The sequence below is a fragment of the Drosophila novamexicana genome, unplaced genomic scaffold, assembly GCF_003285875.2.
Source record: "Drosophila novamexicana strain 15010-1031.04,08,12 unplaced genomic scaffold, DnovRS2.1 tig00000434-arrow-pilon, whole genome shotgun sequence".
Taxonomy (NCBI): Eukaryota; Metazoa; Arthropoda; class Insecta; order Diptera; family Drosophilidae; genus Drosophila; species Drosophila novamexicana.
The window spans coordinates 1,586,002-1,608,837 of NW_020824802.1; the positions used below are offsets into that span (position 1 = coordinate 1,586,002).

Genomic DNA, 22,836 nt, shown 5'->3' on the forward strand with positions numbered 1-22,836 from the left:
AAGCTTAGAAATTGATTGTAGCTCATATGTTACGTTCTACTGGCGCTAAGTATGCATCTTCATTCAAAATCACGCAATCATTCGAAACGGGCGCAGGGGGTTTTCAAGCGATTTCTGCATTAACGAATCTTTTGATGTCTTAATTTACTAACAAACAACAAATCAGTAAGCTTCACATTTCAGTAAATGTAGCAAACAAGCGTTATATAAGGTATAACAGATATATATACTTTTAATTGATCACAGTTGGCCAAACGAATCTAGTCTGTTCCCGCATTACTTTTAGGTGATAAGAATGATAGTGCTCTGAGTGGTGTCAAATTGAACAAATCAAAACCCAAACTCTGTGCTATTTATTTTCCCCATTTGCAGCTGTGATTGCGCTACACTTATCCAATATGCTCAATGCATATGTTGTGAATTGTATTTGTATTAATTAAATTACCTAGCATAAAATGTATAAAAATAGATGATTTTTTGGAGATAACACCTATTGAGATTCATCGATAATTGTTAACGCAATTATCAAACGCAGTGCCAGCAGAAAAACACTATTATGTGCGGATTAAGATCACCTCTCAAACCATTACAACTTATTGTTTAAACATTGCTCTTAAAATGAAAATAGTACATTTCTACCGGCAATGGGTCTGCTTGCACATTCAAAATCATTTTGTGATCCGACTCGTCGTTCACATTCCTTTTATCGATTTGCCGTCTAGACAGAGACCTGGGGTGAGTAGTACCTCGACAAATGGAAGAGTCGGTTATCAAAATAATTTATATTTAAGCTCGAGCTAACGAATTTACAACATAACTTGACAGTTGTTATGGCCCACCCTAACGCAGCCCTCTCCACCATGAGTTGGACTAATATGCACCTGCCAACTTCCAAATCCTGACGGGCACCCGTCTTACACCGTTATTTTATCCACCATTTCCTCTCTACTTGAGCATGTTCAATGTTACTTTTACAATAAAAAAATTAACATTTAACATTATTCACAATTTTAAAACATTTTCTCGCAGAGTAAACTCGAAAAAGGCTTGACGTTACTAGTACAGAGGACAAAAAAACTAATTTAATTTTATCATAAAAAATTAATTTGACAAATATGCGTGTGGTCACTACAAATAAATAATAACGATCGGCTTTAATTAATAATTAATAATAAAAAGGATAGTAATAATTATATGACTGTGGCACTTCAGGTTCGGCAATATTAATAATTTTAAAATATTTTTTTTTGCATTTTTTCGATCAATTTTATTTAATTTATGTGTTGTTAAAATTACCGAAAATTTTCCTTTTTATAATTTTAATTTTTTTGTATGTATGTATTAAATGACCCTTGGAGCTGCACGCAAAGCAAGATCCGGGTTCCCATTTAGGCTTTAAACAATCTTTGGCCTAATGGCCTTTATCTGTGCAGCTTGTTTCACTACATTGTTTCGTGCCCGTTCAATTGGTTACTTTATAGTTGCAAACGCACGTACAATTTGATTCCGATTGGTAAAACAATGCATACTAGATTGAGTGTGCAAGTGAATAGGGTCTACTTCAAAGCACAAGTGTTGTTGGAGAGTTGCATTACCCATTAACGCACCTCACTTTCTCTAGTTAATTCCAAAAGGATTTTCTTAGCTAAAATCATCGCTGCACCAGCGTGATCAGCTGCACTAGCGTTGTCATCTGCAACATCTTCTAAGTGCAAGAAATCGCCGACTTGACTCTGCTGCCGTTCCTTGAAGTTCTTCTAGGAATTTTCGAAACGCTTCAATTTCGAGGCGCATCAATTTTAGCAACTCTGCAAAGTTTTCAATTTCGTCACGCTGCTTTTGCATTGTGATTTTACACATTACTAGTTTTGTGTCAGTATATAATATTCTTACTAACTTCTTCTTACTTTAAGCGCTCTATCGACAGACGCCGCTCACACTCCATATCGATATAACATTTATTTCCTTATCGATATCTACTTATTATGCTGTTATAATTAACATAGATAGCGACACTATAATCACATAGCTAGGGCTACCAATAATGATCTTATACTATTACAGCAAAAAGCTGCGTGCTTAGTGTCCTGTATCTTGGCCCTATATATCTGGTGCATATCGACACGGGCCAAATCGTGCATCTCCAGTCTCAAAATCGAACACATCAACTTCGAGCGGTCTATACAACATATCCGCCACGACATTTTCTTTGTTTTTGCGATGTTCGATATTGAAGTTGAATGCTTGAAGAGCCTTGCCACTGAGATCTTTACATGTCTAAAGCCTCTGCAGGCTGACATGGTTGGTAATAACTGTAAACGCCATCTGTTCTACATATGGGCGGAAAGGTTTAACAGCTTTGACGGCGGCCAGGCATTCCTTTTCGATGACACTATAATTTAGTTGTGCTGCCCGCACCTTGGCTGAAAGGAATTTGGTCTATCACCTCCACTGTCAAAGTAGGATGCGCCAGTACGGGTGCACCAGTGAGTGCCTTCTTGAGCTCCTGGAAAACTTTTATCGCTTCGGTGGTCAAAACCAGCTAAGTGTTCTCCTTCAAGCATTCTGTAAGATTACCGTACCGCTGTGCCCAAAAAGCTTCGTAGTTGCCTTGTGGTCTTCGGAAAAGCGATCTGCAGTATTGCTTCCACTTTCTTTGGGTCGATGCGCAATGCGCAATCTTTGATCATGTACCACAAATAACGCAGGTATTTGAAGCAGAATTTAGATTTTTGCAATCCAAGAGTCACATTAGCTTTTTTTAGCTCGCAGATCGCTTTTCGTCCACTCCTGCAAAGATTAGCTGCTGAACTGCTGGAGACACTGGGTAGAATCGCTCCTTGACTGGCACTGCGTCTTTCTCTAGTTGAATCCCAGAATGTGATGTTGCGTGCCACCAGCTGATTGAACTGTCGATCGTACGCGGTATATTACTAATTCCGATTCTTTTATCAAAACGAATGCCCCTGTATCCAGCAACCCAGCGATCTCTCGCTTTTTCCAGCTTGACCGTTGCGGATGATCGATCGTCACCTTTAATTGGCGTTTCATTCGCAGTGCCTACCATTCCACGGTCCTGGCGCTATTGCCTCAGCCCCGTCAGCTCCTGCCCGCAAAGGTAGGCCTGCGCGCAATCTTGCACAGATTGTTAAAAACAATCATTGTGCCTCTTTAGCTCCTCCAAGTCCTGTATTACGTACAGCCCCATCAGTGCCTACTTTAACGGTAGTTGCCCCTCGTAGGCAACTTTTTGTATCTCGACTTTCGTCGGACACCACTTCTGAGTCGTTGGCAGCCTATATTGCTAGCAAATCTTCTGCTAGCGTGTCAATAACCAAATTTAATTTCTACACAACTCGTGAAATATCATCATTCAAAATAATTGTTTCACATGTTATGTTCCCAATCAGTTGTGATCCCAAATTTTGGCCTCCAAACCAGCCTGTCACCTTTCCAGTCATTCAATTCAGGGTACCATTTCTGCCCCAAAAAACTAACTTCATTTTCTGAACAAATCTTTATTTATTATCAGAATGTCAGAGGTCTCATTTCCAAGCTTAAAAATCTTTTCACTTCTATTCGGATATAATAGCATTTTCAGAAACATGGTTAAGTTCAACCATATATGATTTTTAGTTGATTTCGAATAATTTTATTTTGCATAAAATGATCGGCCGACTCAAGGTGGTGGGGTGTTAATTGCCGTTAAAGCCACTCTTTAGTCAGAACTTTTCTGTTTTAGTACGCCTACTGACGCTGAGATTGTCTCAGTTAAGGTGTCTTTTCCTACACGGAATATCTATATTAGTTGCTCTTATGTCCCCCTTCTTCTGATATTCAAGCCTTTATGAAACATATAACTTGTATTAAAATTGTTTCTTCACACGTGCGTGATAATGACCTGTTTATGGTGTTGGGTGATTTTAAATTGCCGAACATCTCTTGGTCATTATTCACTGCCGAAAATTATCTAGTGCCCTCAGCACAGCACGATTTTATAGACTGTATGCTGGTCTTTCGTTGCTTCAAATCAATTCAATTTCTAATCATTTGATTAGAACACTTGACCTTGTATTTGTTAACGACTACCATATTTCTAATGTGTCTAGGTCCCCTCCTTTATCTCTTCCTGAGGATGTCTATCATCCAACTTTAGAGATTGCAATGTTCAATTGTTATTCTCTCATTTCGTGCTCATCAGCTCATCAGCCAATAAGCCCCTCTGTTGCTTTCGCTAAGGAAATTATTCTTTGCTGAATCAGCTTATTTATGCAACCGATTGGTCTCTCTTATATGACTCGGTTAATATGAATACTACTATTAACTTTCTTTATAACACCATAAGCTCTCTCTTAGATATGTGTATTCCCAAGTCAATTCCTTCGACTACTTCTTCTAAACCACCCTGGTTTACTTCCAGATTTTCACAACTAAAAAATTTAAAATCTAAAATTCGTGTACAGACATTCCTAAATATTCCATAGCCAAGTCGAACTTCTTTCTTGTTAATTCTCAATGCTATGAGAATTATCTAACTCGTAAAAGGCAATTTGCCCAAAATCCGAGACAGTTTTATAATTTTGTAAGCTTGAAGCGTAAATCTTCAAGTTTGCCATCTTCTTTTTCTTTCGGGATGGATAAGGCTAGCAATGACACTGATTCTGCTAACCTCTTTGCTCATTTTTTCCAATCAACTTACTCTTTAGTCTGTCCTAATACTAATTCTTACCCTTATACTATTTCTTCCTCTTGTTCTATACCTCCTCCTATTATTTCACACTCCTCTCTCCTTTTAGCTTTGAATTCTTTAAAATCTTCTTACTCTCCTAGGCCTGACAATATTCCTAGTTGTCTTCTCAAGGAGTGTAGTTATTCCCTTTTTTATCCATTGCAAAAGCTTTTAAATCTATTCCTTGACAGAAGATTTGTCTTTCCATCATTTTGGAAAGAATCTTATATCATTCCTCTCCACAAGAAAGGTGGAAAGTCTGATATACAAAATTACAGGGGCATTGCAAAACTGTCCGCTATTCCTAAATTATTTGAAAAAATAATCACTTTGAATTTGCAGCATTTCTGCAAATCAGTTGTTTCCCCTGTTCAACATGGATTCGTAAAGAATCGGTCAACTACGACCAATCTGCTTGAGTTTACTTCCTTGGTAAATTATGCTTTCCTTTCAAAAATGCAAGCTGATGTCATTTAAAATGACTTCAGTAAGGCGTTTGACTCTGTGCACCATGACATTTTACTTTTTAAACTTGACCGAATAGGTTTCCCTCCGTCTCTTTTGCATTGGATAAATTCTTGTTTAAAATGTAGAACCCAAAGAGTGATGCTGAGGCTGACTACCTCTAAACAGGTTCATGTTACTTCCGGTGTTCCTCAAGGTAGTCATCTTGGACCTCAACTATTTACTCTTTTTATAAATGATCTGCCCTCTGTCATATGCCCGTGTACTCATATATGCGGACGATATGAATCATTTTCTATCATACACTTATCCCCTACATCATTCTCGTCTACAAGACGATTTGAACGCTATGCAACTGTGGTGTTCGGCCAATCAATTGCATCTGAATTGTTTAGTTATCTAGGCGTTCTTTTTGATTCTAAACTCTGTTTCAATCTTCTCTTAGATACCATCGTTAATGAGGCAAAAGATGTGTACTTGGATCCTTGAATGCTGCTTTTGCATCTGGACTCCGCAGTATAACAATAGCCTGGCTCGTATTGAATCTGTTCAGAAACAATTTCTGCTTTTTGCCTTACAAGGTTTAAGTTGGGACACTAATCTTTGGTTGCCATCCTACTCCAGCAGGCTGCTTCTTCTTAATCTTCCGTCGTTAACCAACCGTAGGACAATTCTCGGTGTTGTCTTTCTATATAAGTTGATTGTTGGCCATATGGATTCTCCTTTTCTGCTAGGGCGTCTTCAATTCTCTTCTCCCCGTATTCCTATATACGTGCACAACAGACTACGCTATGCACAATCCTTTTCGCGCGCTATGTAAAAATTATAACAGTTTGCATCACGTTTTCTCTACCGAACTTTCTCTACGCCTAATAAAATCGTTGCTTTTAGGATACCTTCGGGAAGTCGCTGACCATTCCCAGCTATGAGTGGGGGCATAGCTTGCTGAACAGGCTGTAACTTTTCCCCCAGCGGGTTGGCGATTTCCCATTAATTTTCTCTTTGTCCTACCTACTTAACACTCTATGTATCTAGCATATATTTCTTTACTTTATTAACAATCTTCTTACATTATTTTTTTCCTATTTATTGTATTTTCTTCATTATTATAGCAAATTACGATTATTTTTATTTTTACTTAAAAACACTTTTTTCCTATTTACACCCTTCTGCTTAGATGTAGGCTCTAATAGCGTCACTGACAAAATTAGCTGTGAAAAGGGGCACAGCTGGCCGGACTGGCAAATAAAACACCTCCATCGGCCGGTGTATTCTCTAACTAGGCATTTAGCATTTAATTCCATTATCTATTGTATGTATAATCTATTGAATAATGACGAATACACTCGTTTTCTCAACCATTAATAAATAAATAAATAATACAGAAAACGTACGACTATTGTAAATAAAGAGGGGTAACCGTCCGTAAACTCGATTTCACACGAATCCCTATTTTCATTGTGCGCCATTTCTTATACTTGTAGTTCATATTGATTTTATCGATTTGCCGGCTAGACCTAAATTAACCAGGTGTGAGTAAGACTTCGACAAATGGAAGAGTCGGCTACAAAATAATTTATATTTAAACTTGAGCTTACGAATTTCGGATACTTTTCGAACACACATTCGAACAACCTGCAAACATGCCTAGGTGAACAGTTGTTATGGCCCACCCTAACGCAGCCCTCCCCACCATGAGTTGGCCTTATATGCACCGGGCAACTCCCAAATTCCGACGGGCACCCATCTTACACCCTTATCTCACCCACCATTTCCTCTCTACTCGAACATGTTCAATATTACTTATACATACAAATATACACGCACTAACGGGCATTTCCCGGCCTTGACCGTGTCACGTATATTATAAAATCAATGTTCTCAAAAAGCTTTAAAAATAATTTTGAAACTGATTTTCCACTGTTGCGAGTGGAATTTGCCAAATCGCTGAAACAAGTGTTCATTATTTTCTTATGTAGAGCTTTGAAAATAAGTCTGATGCAATTTGGACAGAACATAACATTTATTACAAAAAATTTTTGACATGCACTTTCCACCGAAGGAGTTTAGATTTTGCGAAAAATGTTAAACACGTCTCAAATGAATTTTTATGTAGATCCTTGGAAATGAATTTGAAGGCGAAACGTCAATCACCATTTGACCCCCATTTCCACCAAGGAGGGATGAATTTTCCAAAGAGTGCAAAACACCCAACATTTATTCAAATAAATGTGAACAAAGATCTTTGAAATTTAGTTTCAGACCGATTGGATGTTTAATCAAAAAAGGTTCATACAAACGTTTTTGCAATTTTCCCACACATGCGAGTAGAATTTCCGGAAACCCCGTCTGAACGTGCACCTTTTCACATAAGGTAACTACAGTGATAATTTCAGCTTCCTAGTTCTTACGGTTAAGGCTGTGCGTTGATCACCAATCAGTCAGTCAATAAGTCAGGCAGTTAGTCTGGACAAACAGTTCTATATATAGAGATTTAATAAATTAACAATTAGCATTATTGACAATTTTATAACATTTTCTTGGAGGGCAAATGCGAAAACGGCTTGACGCCACTAGTACTGAGGATAAATAAATAAATTTAAATTATCATGAGTAATTAATATGACAAATAAATAATTCTACGACATTGCCGCGTGGCCACATAATGGCGCTCGCCTATAATTAATAATTAACATTAATAATAATTGGGATTTTTATAATTAAATTAAAATAATATTATGTGAATTTAAAATAATTTATCCGAGTGCTGTTTTTATATTTCATTTTGGTGCGCTATCGAGCGTTTTTAATAGCTTTCACAAATAGAAACAAGTAAGAGGTTCTAATCGGGAGCTTCCGACTAGGGGATACCCTGAACCCTCTTCTTCCAACATCAAATGCATATATATATTCTATTTTACCTGAAGCTATATGTAAAGTTTGGTGACTCTAGCTCTTATTATTTACCAAAATTGCCCAAAAAACAGGATATCGATATAGATTTTTATCGATTGCTTGGAAACGGAGTAAGCTATTGTTTATCAAAAACAAACTCGATCTGCGCGGGAACTAGGAGCATCTACATCTAAAATTAAAAAAGTATCTAGCTCTTATAGGTTCTGAGATCCTTGCGTTCATACATACGGACGGACGGACGGAAGGACAGGCAGACGGACATTTCTAGATCGACTCGACTATTGATGCTGATCATGAATATATATACTTTATGGGGTCGGAGATGCCTCCTTCTGCCTGTTACATACATTTGCATTTTTCACGTATACAATATACGCTTTTTACCCATTTTCAATGGGTTCAGGGTATAAAAAACGACGAAAAGTGTCTCTGCTCGTGCCTAGAGTCTGCTGTGTAGAAACAGAATGTTATATGTTTTCTTTAACTTTTTCATTCTGTCCGATAAAAACTGTTATTTGACAGACAACCCGAGAGTGATGGGGGTTATATGCGAACTCTGATCTTAACGACAACAAAATACATACGATTAGATGTGGAAGTGGATGTATTAACAGTCAGTCCATAGTCGAAAACCCTCTAGAAAATTATCGATTATTGTGCCCTTTGAGAGTCCGAGTATCTACTCGAGTATCTAATCTTACTATATTATTTGAAATATGGTATTATATTATTAAAGAATAAGAAACATCATCAACACTGTAATAGAAATGAGTTTACCACCAATGTTATTGCAAAGACTAGCGTCACGAGGACTGCTTAATATAAAAAATGGTAAATTTATTAGAATATTAAATCATAATTGTGTCATACATATGTATATAATATGAATACATACATACATTCAGTGAACCAATATTAAACAATTTCGGTGTCAGCTTTATTAATGATTATCAAAATGAATAATGCAGACTTTTTCAAATATTTAGCTTGGATTTAAATTTACATATATAAAAAACGTAAGCGCATTGTCCAATAAATTAACTATAATTTTAATAGTTTTGGTAGAGTGAAATGAATGCGTACCATTGAGCTACTATTGTTTTGCCCATTAAGTAACAAGTAGACAAAGAAGGCTTTTGAATTAAATGCTATTTTAATAAGTTGTCCCCGACACTGAAGATGAAAACACAGTACCCAGTTGTCCACAGCTATATCTGCTGTCATAGTGAATCCACTAAATTCCAACTTGAAAGCAGCCCGGCAGATTTTCAAAGTTTTCATTTTTGGACTAGCATAGCACCGAAACTCAATCCGTGTATTTTGACGTTTGAACAGTGCTAAATTTCAGACCATTTCACTTACATATATAACAATTTAAATTCCATGTTAAAGAAATATATCATTTCGTATTAACAGCGCATTTATTGGTACAATTATTATACCCTTAACCTTTTGACATGGGTAAAAAGGGCATAATGGTTTTGTGCAAATGTACGGACCTCATAAGAGCTAGAAATTTTGAACATTTGACTTTCTAGTGCCCGCGCAGTATTCTGTTTTTGCGAAAATCTTTTAATACCCTGAACCCATTGAAAATGGGTAAAAAGGGTATAATTTATTTGTGCAAATGTATGTAACAGGCAGAAGGAAGCATCTCCGACCCCATTAACTATATATATTCTTGATCGGCAGCAACAGCCGAGTCGATCTTGCCATGACCTCCGTCCGTCTGCTCGTATGTATGAACGCAAGGATACCAGAACAAGAGCTAGTGACTTGAAATTTGTTTCCGATAATCGATACCTTACTCAATTTCCAAGCAATCGAAAATAATCGATATCGGCATTTTGTTCTTTGAGGAAATCATCAAACTTGCTATGTTTATTCTAGAATAGAATATCTTTCATTTTATACCTATCGCATTTACCTCATAGCTAGCTATAAATCAAGTAAATAACCCAACTTTTATTGCCATCCAATCTAAGCCACAATTTTAATGCAATTGACTTTTTGAGAATACACAAATATTCTATGGTACAATAAGATATACTTTAGAAAATTTCATAAAGATCGGTTAAGAGAAACCCAAAGTTATATGCAACTGCGCAATTGGATGACACAGCTACCGAAAACATCAAGAATCTAACAGCATTTTAGTTTTTTTTTTTACTTAAGTAGAGGCATAGCAAGTGTTGCGGTCTGTCGCGATTTCGAGACCTACCTGGGAAACTATTTTTATACCCTGAACCCATTAAAAATGGGTAAAAAGGGTATATTGTATTTGTGCAAAATGCAAATGCATGTAACAGGCAGAAGGGAGCATCTCCGACCCCATAAAGTGTATATATTCTTGGTCAGCATCAATAGTCGAGTCGATCTAGCCATGTCCGTCTGTCTGTCTGTCCGTCCGTCCGTCCGTATGTATGAACGCAATGATCTCAGAACCTATAAGAGCTAGAGACTGAAATTTTAGATGTAGATGCTTGTAGTTCCCGCGCAGATCGAGTTTGTTTCCGATAATTGATAACTTACTTCGTTTCCGAGCAATCGATAAAAATCGATATCGATATCCTGTTTTTTGGCTAATTTTGGTAAATAATAAGAGCTAGAGTCACCAAGCTGGGCATATAGCTTCTAAAATAGAATATATATATGCATTTGATGTTGGAAGAAGAGGGTTCAGGGTATCCCCTAGTCGGGAGCTCCTGACTAGAACCTCTTACTTGTTATTCCCTGAACCCATTAAAAATGGGTATAAGGGTATATTGTATTTGTGCAAAATCCAAATGTATGTAACAGGCAGAAGGAAGCTTCTCCGACCCCATAAAGTATATATATTCTTGATCAGCATCAATAGCCGAGTCGATCTAGCCATGTCCGTCTGTCTGTCCGTCCGTCCGTCCGTCCGTATGTATGAACGCAAGGATCTCAGAACTTATATGAGCTAGAGACTTGCAATTTTAGATGTAGATGCTCCTAGTTCCCGCGCAGATCGAGTTTGTTTTTGATAAACGATAACTTACTCCGTTTCCAAGCAATCGATAAAAATCTATATCGATATCCTGTTTTTTGGGCAATTTTGGTAAATAATAAGAGCTAGAGTCACCAAACTTGACATATAGCTTCTAAAATAGAATATATATATGCATTTGATGTTGGAAGAAGAGGGTTCAGGATATCCCCTAGTCGGGAGCTCCAGGCTAGAACCTCTTACTTGTTTTTTGTTTGTTATATAATTGTTTTGTTTTTTTTTTTCGTTTATTTATGTTTTGTTTCTCGCAAAAAGAAGTTCACTTTTCAATTTTTTTGTATTACATTTTATTTAGTTGTTGATCAGACTATTTCCTTGAACATATTCAGTTATTATACTGTTTTAACTGTACTCTCTTTTTATTTCGTTTGCTATCTTTAATTAAAATATTGTCATTAACTTCTATTTTTTCTACTGTATATGGTCCTAAATATACTGGATTAACTTATGACCTCCTGAATTTCTTAGCAATACTTAAAGTATATATATTCTTGATCAGCACCAATAGCCGAGTCGATCTAGCCATGTCCGTCTGTCCGTCCGTCCGTCCGTATGTATGAACGCAAGGATCTCAGAACATATATGTTACATACATGTATATTATTAAATTACGTATGTAGAAAAGAGTAAGCATTATCTTAACAAAATCGGATTGTGACATTGCTATTGATACCCGAAATAATATATGTATGAGGTATATGACCAAACAACTGGTAAAAACGGTAGTATATAATGAATGTTATGCACATTATGCACATAATTTGCCACGTTCACAGCCGGGAAATATGCGAAGTAGACATCCGATTTCATCCAAAGGTCGTTTAAGAAACATAAAGAAGGAAATATCTCTCTTATACCAATACAAGCAAAATCAACTACAGCATTGCATTTCTTTCTGATTATGGTTGACGGAACGATTTGGAACCAAGTAATAAATATTATTATTTTACCCCGAAAGGTGCCATGACCAATAAGCTCTACATTGATATCGGCAATGTTTGTTGAAGCATGCAAGCCTCTGTATTCCAACACTGAAAGGCAGGTTCTCCTTTAGCTGGAAGCAGTCCCATCGGCTCGGATTCATGCGTAAGTTCAATAGAATTGACAGAAAGTATAGGAATAAATAATAAGGAAGAATAAATAAGGAAAAAATATGAATATACTAAAACTATTATTTCTAGCAAATTCCTTAGGTTTTAAGAGCTTGCAGTCACCAAATTTAACAATTAGCTTTTAGAATAAGATATATATATATATCAAGTATCTTTCAATTTATAGCTATGGATTGATTGGAAGTACCCACCAATGTAGCCCACAAATTAAATTCTGTTTTCCTTTTTGAGAATAAACGGTTATTTTATATAGTAAAATAAGATCTAATGCTAAACATTTCATCGAGACTTGTTATGAAACACAGAAATTTTTAAGGATCTTCTGTTAAAAATTGCATCAAAATCTTTTAGAAATACAGAAGTTATTAAAGAAAACATGTGGTTATATATATATTGGCAGGCCACTTGTCAGCGGAAGCTAGCGTAAATTGCTTAAATTGTTCTTTTAAGAATATAATATATAAATAGCAGCACAGAAAAGACTACAATCGCAAATATAATGCTGTATATAAAATTCACTAAAGGCGCGTTTAGAATATTTGTGTACTCTCAAAAAGTTAATTGCATTAAAATTGTGGGTTAACTTGGTGGGCAATACAAGTTGGTTTATTAACATTCTATATCTATATTTACATTTCTAGAAGCTACATGTCAAGTTTTGTGTCTCCACCTCTTATTATTTACCAAAATTGTTCAAAAACAAGATTACGATAACGATTTTTATCGATTACTTGGAAACGGGGTAGTTATCTATTAGCGGAAACAAACTCGCACTGCGCGGTCACTAGGAGGGCCTACATACCAAATTTCAAGTCTCTAGCTCTTGTAGGTTCTGAGATCCTTGCGTTTATACATATGGACGGACAGACAGACGGACATGGCTAGATCGACTCGGCTATTGATGCTGATCAAGAATATATATACTTTATGAGGTCGGAGATGCTTCCTTCTGCCTGTTACATACATTTGCACAAATAAATTATAGCCTTTTTACCCATTTTAAATGAGTTCAGGGTATAAATATATATAAATAAATATTGTTTACTGTCTTGTGTGTCCGTAACATTCTATAGAAACTACTCGCCTTAAAGGCTAATTATAATCATGTTTCTTTGCCTTTTTTAGTCTACTTAATTATATAGCTTCAATAGAAACTTAATATTCCTGACGCTTTAAATAACTGATTAATGATTAATTGATTGTTTGGCTCACCAGAATTGGAAAAGTTTCTTCGTTCCAGATTCCCACTTCCGTTTCTGCCATAAACAGAAATATTCTGCCTGTCCAAGACCCGTTTTCTTCAAACACTATACTACACTTTTTTTTTCTAGCTTCATAAGACAAATTTTATATTAGTTTGAACAAAAATATTTTGAAATAAAGCTTGGATTAATATTTTCAATTATATTTTTCAGATCAAAAACCGAATGCCGAAGCAATAGAAGAAATTATTGCAGAAAATTATGATGAAGACGACAAGAATGATAATGAGCATAACACTACTAATTCGAAATATACTGTAATTAATGAGAATTTTTGGCCAGACAGGATAAAGGAACGTATAGGAGTCACAGAATCACACCATGGATTTAAGTTTTGTCCCAACACATATAATATATGGCACACCTGCACATTATACTGTGTCAACAGATGGGCAAATGGTCGGCCAAAGCCAAAAGAAAATTATCTTCGTCGTTATAAAAGATTAATTCGGAAATATCCAATTTCTGCCGATTGGAAAGATGTTTATGATAATGGATGTGGGTCTTACTACTTTTATAACTCAGCGTCTCGAAAAGTTTCTTGGCTACCTCCAACGCATCCTAATGCACGTGTTTCAAGCAGCGCAGCCATATTTAGAAAACAACTAGCTTATTCCAATGATGAATACAATTTTGACACAAAAAATTTTACATCGCATAAATATTATGAAACTGAGATTAGCACCCCGGTTTCGTCTTTATATCCATCTAAAAAGCCAAAAACACGAGATTTGGAACTTAACGTTTTACGAAAACATCGGATTTAAAGCAATTAATCTAGGAATGTAAAAATTGTACCACCAATTCTTAAGGTCAAATAAAAAGTTTTAATAATCAGAAAGGACCTGTTATCTCTGTACATCTATATGGTTTGCCCCAAATCGGCGTTTTCATACTCAATTTTCCATCATCTTCTCATATGAGTTTCCTTTCGATCTTCAAAAATTGCCTAAAAATATGGTACTAAATTGTACTTGCAGGCATTATTCGCTAAAAGCGTTCCATCAAACAAATACAGCATCTGACTGAGAACGAGCATCTACTACCTAATAAGTTGGGTGTGTTTCTTCACAATCAACTGTTGAGTCGATTTGGGTATGTGTTTCTATTCAGTTCAAAAGCTATAGTCTTGAAACTATGCATAGCTCCACCTTATCACCCACCCATCAGACAGTGCATGTACCGCTATATCATATTGTTCCATAGAAAAAATCCTTAAAAACAATTAGCTTTTATTGATAAAATAAGCTTTTATTTTATTTAACGGTGATTGTATAAAGGTATAAAAAGTTGTATTTTACTGCGAAACAAAGGAGTCTTCAGAGAGTTTCGTAAAATTTGATCTCATATGGACATTCGCAATTTTTATACCCTGAACCCATTAAAAATGGGTATAAGGGTATATTGTATTTGTGCAAAATCCAAATGTATGTAACAGGCAGAAAGAAGCATCTCCGACCCCATAAAGTATATATATTCTTGATCAGCACCAATAGCCGAGTCGATCTAGCCATGTCCGTCTGTCTGTCCGTCCGTCCATATGTATGAACGCAAGAATCTCAGAACCTATAAGAGCTAGAGACTTGAAATTTTAGATGTAGATGCTCCTAGCTCCCGCGCAGATCGAGTTTGTTTCCGATAATCGATAACTTGCTCCGTTTCCAAGCAATCGATAATAAAAATCTATATCGATATCCTGTTTTTTGGGCAATTTTGGTAAATATTAAGAGCTAGAGTCACCAAACTTGAAATATAGCTTCTAAAATAGAATATATATATGCATTTGATGTTGGAAGAATGGGTTCAGGGTATCCCCTAGTCGGGAGCTCCCGACTAGATGGATTTTGCACGAATACAATATACCCTTATACCCATTTTTAATGGGTTTAGGCAAAGACAATATAATACATTTGAATGCGACGCAAAATTTCTAGCCTGGCCTTTCATCTGGCCTTTGAGGCTTCGTACGGCATGCCTGCCGACTGGTTGTTCGTTCTCCAAAGATCAGACGAACGAATGCCGAAGTCGCGGCTTGCTGATGCTGACACGAGCAACGAAGTTAGTCGCCAGCCTGCCTTCAGCAAAGCTGGTCGATGCTGATTTGCGTTGCTTCGTTTTCGAAGTACATTGAGCGAAAATGTTTAGAAGTTACGAGCGACGCAAAGTGCTTGTGCTTTATCCATGAAATGCATATTTAAATGATATATTACCCTAGATATTAACGATTAATTTTACAGAAAAATTTAAGAATTTAATAATTTTTACACAAGGCGCATCATGTGCAATAACTACATAATTTCTTTAAATTAAATTAATATTATTTTTATTCTCCAATTAATAAATATTACATTTCAAGTCGACTCGAAGGTCATTTTTAGTTATGTCCCCATTATTATTATAATGGCCTCCTCGCGGTGTTCCCTGGGTACCGATTTTGCACCGGTAGCTAATTCGAGCGGCGACTTTGTTCTTTATTCGAACAAAAAATAATAAAATAAAAAAAAAAATAAAAATTTATTAAGTGTATCTTTGAAAACAACAAATTTTCACTTTTATTTCCTTAATTTTTTTTTGTATTACTTAAAAATAATAATAATTTAATTAATAATTTTAAATATAAAAAATTACATAAATATTTGCATCGACTTAAAAATACATATTTTGTACGGAGCCAACCTCAGTACACAAAATGCATTCATATATCAACAGAAATTTTGGGTAGGTCGTGATCTGTGCTAAAAAACTAAGAAAATTGTTTCTTTGCCAGCCAGAGACTTTGCCAGAGCAGTGGATAACAACACATTCAAATATGCTGTTATGTATGTATATTTACACGCATACAAATATAATTGAATATTTGATTATACTCCCATTGGTCAAGAAATTGTCGTCAGTTAGAATAATTTTCCTACATCTTTGAATTTCGTTTGCTTTGGAATGCTTGTGTTGGGTACACAGAAGGAACTATTTCAGCTGTTCATACTGTTATATCTTGTTATACCCTGAACCCATTGAAAATGGGTAAAAAGGGTATATTGCATATGTGCAAAATGCAAATGTATGTAACAGGCAGAAGGAAGCATCTCCGACCCCATAAAGTATATATATTCTCGATAAGCATCAATAGCCGAGTGGATCTAGCCGATTCCGTCTGTCTGTCCGTCCGTTAGTCCGTATGTATGAACGCAAGGATCTCAGAACCTATAACAACTAGAGACTTCAAATTTTAGATGTAGGTGCTCGTAGTGCCTGCGCAGATCGAGTTTGTTTCAAATAATCGATAACTTACTCTGTTTCCAAGCAATCGATATCAAAATCCTGTTTATTGTGCAACTTGGGTAAATAATATGAGCTAGAGTCACCAAACATGATATGTTGCTTCTAGAATATTATATATATGTGTCAAGTATCTTTCATTTTTTACCTATCACCACTTCCCTGCTACCACCCCAGAGCTATAAATCTAGTTACTAACCCAAATTTTATTGCCAACCAATTAAAGCCACAATTTAAATGAAATTGACATTTTAAGAATACACAAATATTCTATAGTACAATAAGATATAGTGTAGAAAATTTCATAAAGATCGGTTAAGAAAAAAACAAAGTTATATGCAACTGCGCAATTGGATGGGGCAGCAGCTTTAAGAATTTCTGTAACATGCACACACGCATTCATGCGCGTCTGCTGCGCATTCTAACAGCATGGTAAATGCGACTTTTTTCTGTAATGCTATTTTAGTTCCTTTTTTATCATAAGTACTTAATTGTTGGTGTGGCTGTTGAGTAGAGACATAGCAAGTGGTGCGGTCTGTCGCGAGCTCAAGCCCTACCGGAGAAAGCATTTCTTTTTTGCTGGTGTGCCTGTTGAGTAGAGTCGACAGCAAGTAATGCGGTCAGTTGCGAGTTCGAACCCTGCCAAAGGAACTTTTTTTTTTAACTTATTTTGTGTTGGAATAAAAGGGTTCAGGGTTTTGCCTAGTCGGGAGCTCCCGACTAGAACCTCTTACTTGTTTTTTACTGGTTTAATTTTGGTTCTTTGATAAACGATACGTCTTTTGTTATGCGGAGCGTCTGCTCCGTTTAGTTCCTTTATTAATTCTCATTTATGCTTTTATTCATGAAGTAAACTTAAGCTAAATACAAAATGTTCTTATCTTAGGCATAAACATAAGATATATATATAGCGTAACCACTGGCCCGCTGGCGACAAATTGCAAGTGGTTGATCAAGTTTCAAGTGCGCTGGAATGCTTATATGTTTATGTGTGGTTGGCTTTATATATTTAATTATGTTGCATTTGACGTTATCGGCAGTACCGAGGGTTACTCAGTTGGTTGCGTGCGATATTATCGGCCACGCCGATATCTTTTGTCATATGGTCGGAGTATGCGGGGTGAAGCTGGGCCCACGGCGGAGCCCAAATTTTTGAAGGGTGGCAACGCCAGACATGCGATCCACGGCGCCAAAAGCGACGATTGCTATTGGCCGCCCGGTTCGCTCTTAAAGGGAATACGAGGAGAGTGGATCGCATGCCCTTGGATATGCCCTTGGCCTTCATTTGGGCCGTTGACCCAAAAAAATGCAGCTGTGCAGATGAGCAGCAACGGTGCCCGCCTCGCAAATGTATGCGTGTGCCGAAATTCGGCACCGATGGAGTGGCTGCCCAAAATGTCGGGGAGTTCGATTTGTTCAGCGGTTAACGGCGGGCGTGCCAGCTCGGAGTGAGCATAAAAGTTGTACATTGCATTTCTGCTCGACAGAGTCGAATTTTTTCCTTCTGCAAATTAAGCCGGCGCATAATACAAATGACTTAACAGACCGATAAAAGTTTTGTTTTTGTGTTCTTTTTTGCCATTTAATAAATATATATAAATCAAACCGCTCGAGTCAAAAAAAAAAAAATATAATAAAAAAATTAAAAGAGACTTAAAAACTTAAGTGCGACGAGAGACGAACCAAATAAGCCAAAATTTAACGGCTCCGGCACCAAGGAGACCAGCTCGTGCACCAGAGAGGCCCACGAAACATTCAAAGGCCAGGATTCAGTGCAGCGGCGCAAACCAGCCATATCCGCGACGCCGCCAGCAAGCGTCGGCGCGAACCTGAAGGCGACGAGACGAGCCACCAACGACCGGGCTCCAACAACGAAGAAGCGGCCACAGGCGAGACCCCGCCCACATCCACCGAGTGAGTCCGTTCCATTGCTTTGCCCATCCTCGTTCGAGCCCCTGGCAGAGTCAGAAGAAGACTCCTAATTGCACTCCCTGAAAAGGAGTAGATTTTCTTTTTTATCGTTAAATTTAGTTAATTTGTATTTATAAAATATATTTATACATACATAGGCACTTACGCCGAGCTTCACTTTAGAGTGCGAACGGTGAGGGAAACTCCAAAGGTGATGCATCTGCGCCTGTAAAATATAAAAATCTAAAATTAATACTTGCGCGAACTATGCTCACATACTTACCCAATTTGAATTTACGCATTTATATCGCCCCTTACCACCCCCAGAGAGCTCTTTAGGTAGGGTAAGGTAGAATTAAGCGATTTAATACATACAATACATAATACGTGACATACCCAGTTTTAAGTAATTGTGTGGGCCATTGTTCCTAAAGCGGCGCAACGATTGCCTCTAAAGTGCCTCCTTGCGCGCTCCTTTTGCGGCGACTAGCAATATCCTTGTAGTATTTCGTCGCCTGTTCCATTCAGTGTTGAAAAAAAAAAGAAAAAAATTAATTCTATAAGATAAGAGAAAAATTTAGGAATTAATGCGCTTTGTCAATTAGTATAAATATATGCAACAGTAATACGCACCTGTGAAGTTAATGAATTATCCGCTTGCATGAGATCCTAAACAGCTGCAAGATAAATGCCATAAGCAATGATTATATTTGTTATACATTTTAAGAAAACGCAACCAATTATACGCACCTATTGAAAGAAATCATGTCCGGCTAAAATAATATTGTTGGGGAGAGTAGGCATTATGGCCGACACGGGCTAATATAGGCCATCTAGTGGCCAAAATGAGGGAGACGAGTGGAGGTGATCGTCTCATGGTAGGGCGGGTACGCTGGGTCCGGAACCGGGGCCCGATCTGGAAGAGTAAGGTGGATAAATAGTGTTTTTTTGTTAATTTATATTGAGTGTCTTACCTTTGTTGTTTACATTTTCATAGTTGTTACAGCTGTGTATTTTGTTCATGAGTCAGTAGTTCCGAATATTTGTTATCGATTATGCGGTTCATTTTGAGTAGTGTTGTGTGAGTCTGTTTTGCTACAGATGTGTAGCTTTGTTGTTATCGATTGTGCGGACTGCGGGCCAGGGATGGGACCACACCCAGAGAATCCGATGAGCCAGCCGGCGCGGCCCACTGAGAAACAAGCAGTTCCGTAACGATATGGCGCCCAATTTGAAGAAGCACTCGGCTTCTTTGAAGTCGGTGTGTAATCAAAGAAAAATAAATACGATAAAAATGAAGGTACAGAGGAAAGGACTCCCTTGGCTTCAGGACCCACACCGCTGAAGTCTTATGTGGCACGAGTAGGTAGCTCATAATCGCGCAGCGTGTAGTGGAATCCGAGAAGCACGACGGAAGTAGAGGTTATCTGAATATCCATCCATAAGCATGAGGGGTTTTTTTTTTGTAGTGGTTGATGGCCGTTCTCATGTTGGCGAAACATTTGCGACTATCCATCGTTCGCCTGGTGGTAGCCGCAACGACAAAGGCATCTCATGATTAAAAAAATGTGATATTAGGGTAGTTTAGTCAGATGTTATTTATTCAATTAGTAGTTTTTGTCTCATTTTGTGTCAATGTTGGATGTATGCTGGCCGTAGTTATACGAGCTTTGGAGACAGGTGACCCAGGACGTTATAGAGCCGAGCCTGCGCCGCATCTGTCACACAGCATATCCCAAGAATGGCCAGAAGAGCGACGGAGACGGATCTTGCCATGGTGTCCATTGACATGGGGAGTTTTCTTGTCGCGGTTGATGACGGTAAGTCACGTTTGCTAGTTGGTGAACGTTCGCGACCGTCCATCGTAGCCTGGTGGTAGCCGCCATGACAAAATGACCTGTGACAAAATGTGATATTAGGGTAGGTCTGACTAGAGTTTGTTTAATGTTTTCTATTTGTTTTGTCCCACTCTGTGTTAACGTTTGGTGTGTGCTGGCCGTAGTTAAATGAGCTTCGGAGGCAGGTGACCCAGGACGATATAGAGCCGATCCTGCGCCGCACCTGTCACACAGCATACCCTAAGGGTGCACAGAAGTGCGACAGAAACCAAATAGCCTTCAAGGTAGCGTTCCTTGCATGCCGTTCGTCAGTCAAACTGACGAACTGAGCATGGGACGAATGCTAAAGTGTTGTCCACTGTCCAGATTATGCGTAGATTATTTAGCCTGTGTTAGGATTTGTCTTCTCTCCCCCAAGTATTTGAAATTAATTAGAAAGAAAAAAATTTAATTTTGTGAGTGTTTTTGTGGTCGATGTGTATTAATTTATTATTCTTTATTAGTAAGATTTGTTAGTGGGTGTTTATTTATTTATTAATTTATTAGGAATATTAGTAAAGTTTTTATAAGGGTTGTAAGCCTTGTAGAAGAGAGGGCTACTGTTCTCAGAAGGGATAAGTATGGCTGAGGAACAGGTGTCTGATTGGGCTTCTGACGCTGATGGGGCGTCGGCTCTGCCACCGCCGCGCCCAGCTGGAGGGCTGGTGCGAACGCCAATGAATTTCCGGGGATTTCCAGAGAGACAGATCCCGAAAGAGGGTCACCTGGTAGAGTTGGAGAAAGAATTGGCGCAACAGGATAGACCTCCACGGAACCTGGAGTTCCCAAAAGCCCCGAAAGACTCAGTGCTCAAATCGGCGGCAAACGCGGCGATCGCTCAGGCCCACCAAACATATCTGCATGCTCTGCCATCTGGCATCAGCGAGTCCATCCGCGAGGAGATGCGAGCTGGCTTCATGGAAATGATGAAGGGCATCATTGATGTGCTTAGGCCGCCAGGGAGCGAAACCGCCGAGACTAACACTGCGCCGAAGCCGCCCAGACATGTCGAGCCGGGACCGCGAACAGGCGCCATCCCGAAAGAACGGGAAGTGTTCCAGCGCGAGGCATTTCCACCACCGGTGCCACCGAAGCCACGTAGACAAGGCGCACGAGGGGCGGAGTATTCGTCCAGCAGCCCAGTTTACGTGGCAGATGCTCAGTCGAGGAACTGGCGTAACCCGAACAACCGCCATTTCCGAGTAGAGGACCGGAGAGCGGATGATTTTCAACCGGAGGAGGCGTACGCCAACGTGCGAGAAACTGCGTACATGAAGCTCGAGCGGTGGAACGTCAAGTTTGACGGCGAGGACGCGATGAACTCGGTCGAGGACTTCGTGTTCCGCCTAGAGTTCCTGCAGAGGCAGTATCAGTGCCCGTGGAAGGAGGTCCTGCGCGGTTTCCACCTGCTCCTGACCGGCCGCGCCCGCGAGTGGTATTGGATGCACGTGCGGCGTTCTAGGGTCGACAGCTGGATGCAACTGCGGCATGCCCTCTTGGACAGGTTCCGGGGCTACCAGACGGAACACGAGGTAATGCAGGAGCTTCTACAACGAGAGCAACAGGCCAGCGAAGGGGTGGATGATTAATCCACCACATGCTTTAACTCGCCGCGCGATTCCAGAAGCCGCTGAGAGACCGCGAGCTGGTGAAGATTATAAAGCGTGGTTTGGAAGAAAGTCTGGCGAAATATATTTATGCCATGGACGTACTCACCGTGGATGAGCTGCGCCAAGAGTGCCTAGAAGTGGAGAGGCACATGGGTCGCAGAAGCCGGACTGGGTACCTGCAGCCGTCGCGTTGTCCACAAGGAACGAGGCCCGTAGTCCACGAGGTTGAAGTACCACCGCATCTTACAGAAACGCCACCGGGAGAACTGGAGGAGGCATTCGTGCGAAGCAGAAACTCATCCCGAATTGTATGCTGGAACTGCAGACAGTTCGATCACGTCTTTAGAGACTGCCTGTCCAAGGAGCGGAAAATATTCTGCTATAGGTGTGGAAAGCCGGACACTTTCTGCTCGCAGTGTGAAAACTGTCCGGGAAACCCCAGAGGGAGCGCGATGATGGCGGGACAGACGCGTTCCGGGACGGCGACCGCGGGAAAGCAGGAGAGGGGCACCTACCAGAGCCAATAATCATTGGAAAGGAGACGGAGATTTGGAATAAGGATCAGGATAAGGCTAATTATAATAATAGTATAAGCAAAGGAGGAACACTTAGGGGCTTACCATACGAAGAACGTGTTCGGGCATACA

The 22,836-nt window shown here is 38.8% G+C and overlaps 1 protein-coding gene and 1 long non-coding RNA gene across 5 annotated transcripts; one reads left to right on the forward strand and one right to left on the reverse strand.

Annotated features, from left to right (window-relative positions):
* Nucleotides 1–8,800: 8,800 nt before the first annotated feature.
* LOC115760369 lies at nt 8,801–14,341 on the forward strand. The gene is made up of 2 exons (XM_030701662.1): nt 8,801–8,941; nt 13,669–14,341. The coding sequence occupies exons 1-2, from the start codon at nt 8,878–8,880 to the stop codon at nt 14,280–14,282; spliced, it is 678 nt and encodes a 225-aa protein (XP_030557522.1). The 5' UTR covers nt 8,801–8,877; the 3' UTR covers nt 14,283–14,341.
* Nucleotides 14,342–18,892: 4,551 nt separating this feature from the next.
* On the reverse strand, nt 18,893–19,696 carry LOC115760381. 4 transcript variants are annotated; one of them, XR_004017619.1, is made up of 5 exons: nt 19,677–19,696; nt 19,453–19,618; nt 19,336–19,379; nt 19,099–19,217; nt 18,893–18,928 (listed from the first exon to the last, which is right to left on the reverse strand). It is a non-coding gene; the product is annotated as an uncharacterized LOC115760381 (long non-coding RNA). The 4 variants fall into 4 exon arrangements; XR_004017618.1 differs by lacking the exon at nt 18,893–18,928 and adding an exon at nt 19,000–19,035; XR_004017617.1 differs by lacking the exon at nt 18,893–18,928 and having other exon boundaries at nt 19,020–19,217.
* Between the last annotated feature and the right edge of the window lie 3,140 nt (nt 19,697–22,836).

What these genes read in the sequence shown, in the direction of transcription:
- LOC115760369 (XM_030701662.1), top strand. Translation starts at nt 8,878, where the DNA reads ATGAGTTTACCACCAATGTTATTGCAAAGACTAGCGTCACGAGGACTG. An exon ending in ACTGCTTAATATAAAAAATG is followed by an intron (nt 8,942 to 13,668) that starts GTAAATTTATTA and finishes TATATTTTTCAG; the next exon opens with ATCAAAAACCGAATGCCGAA.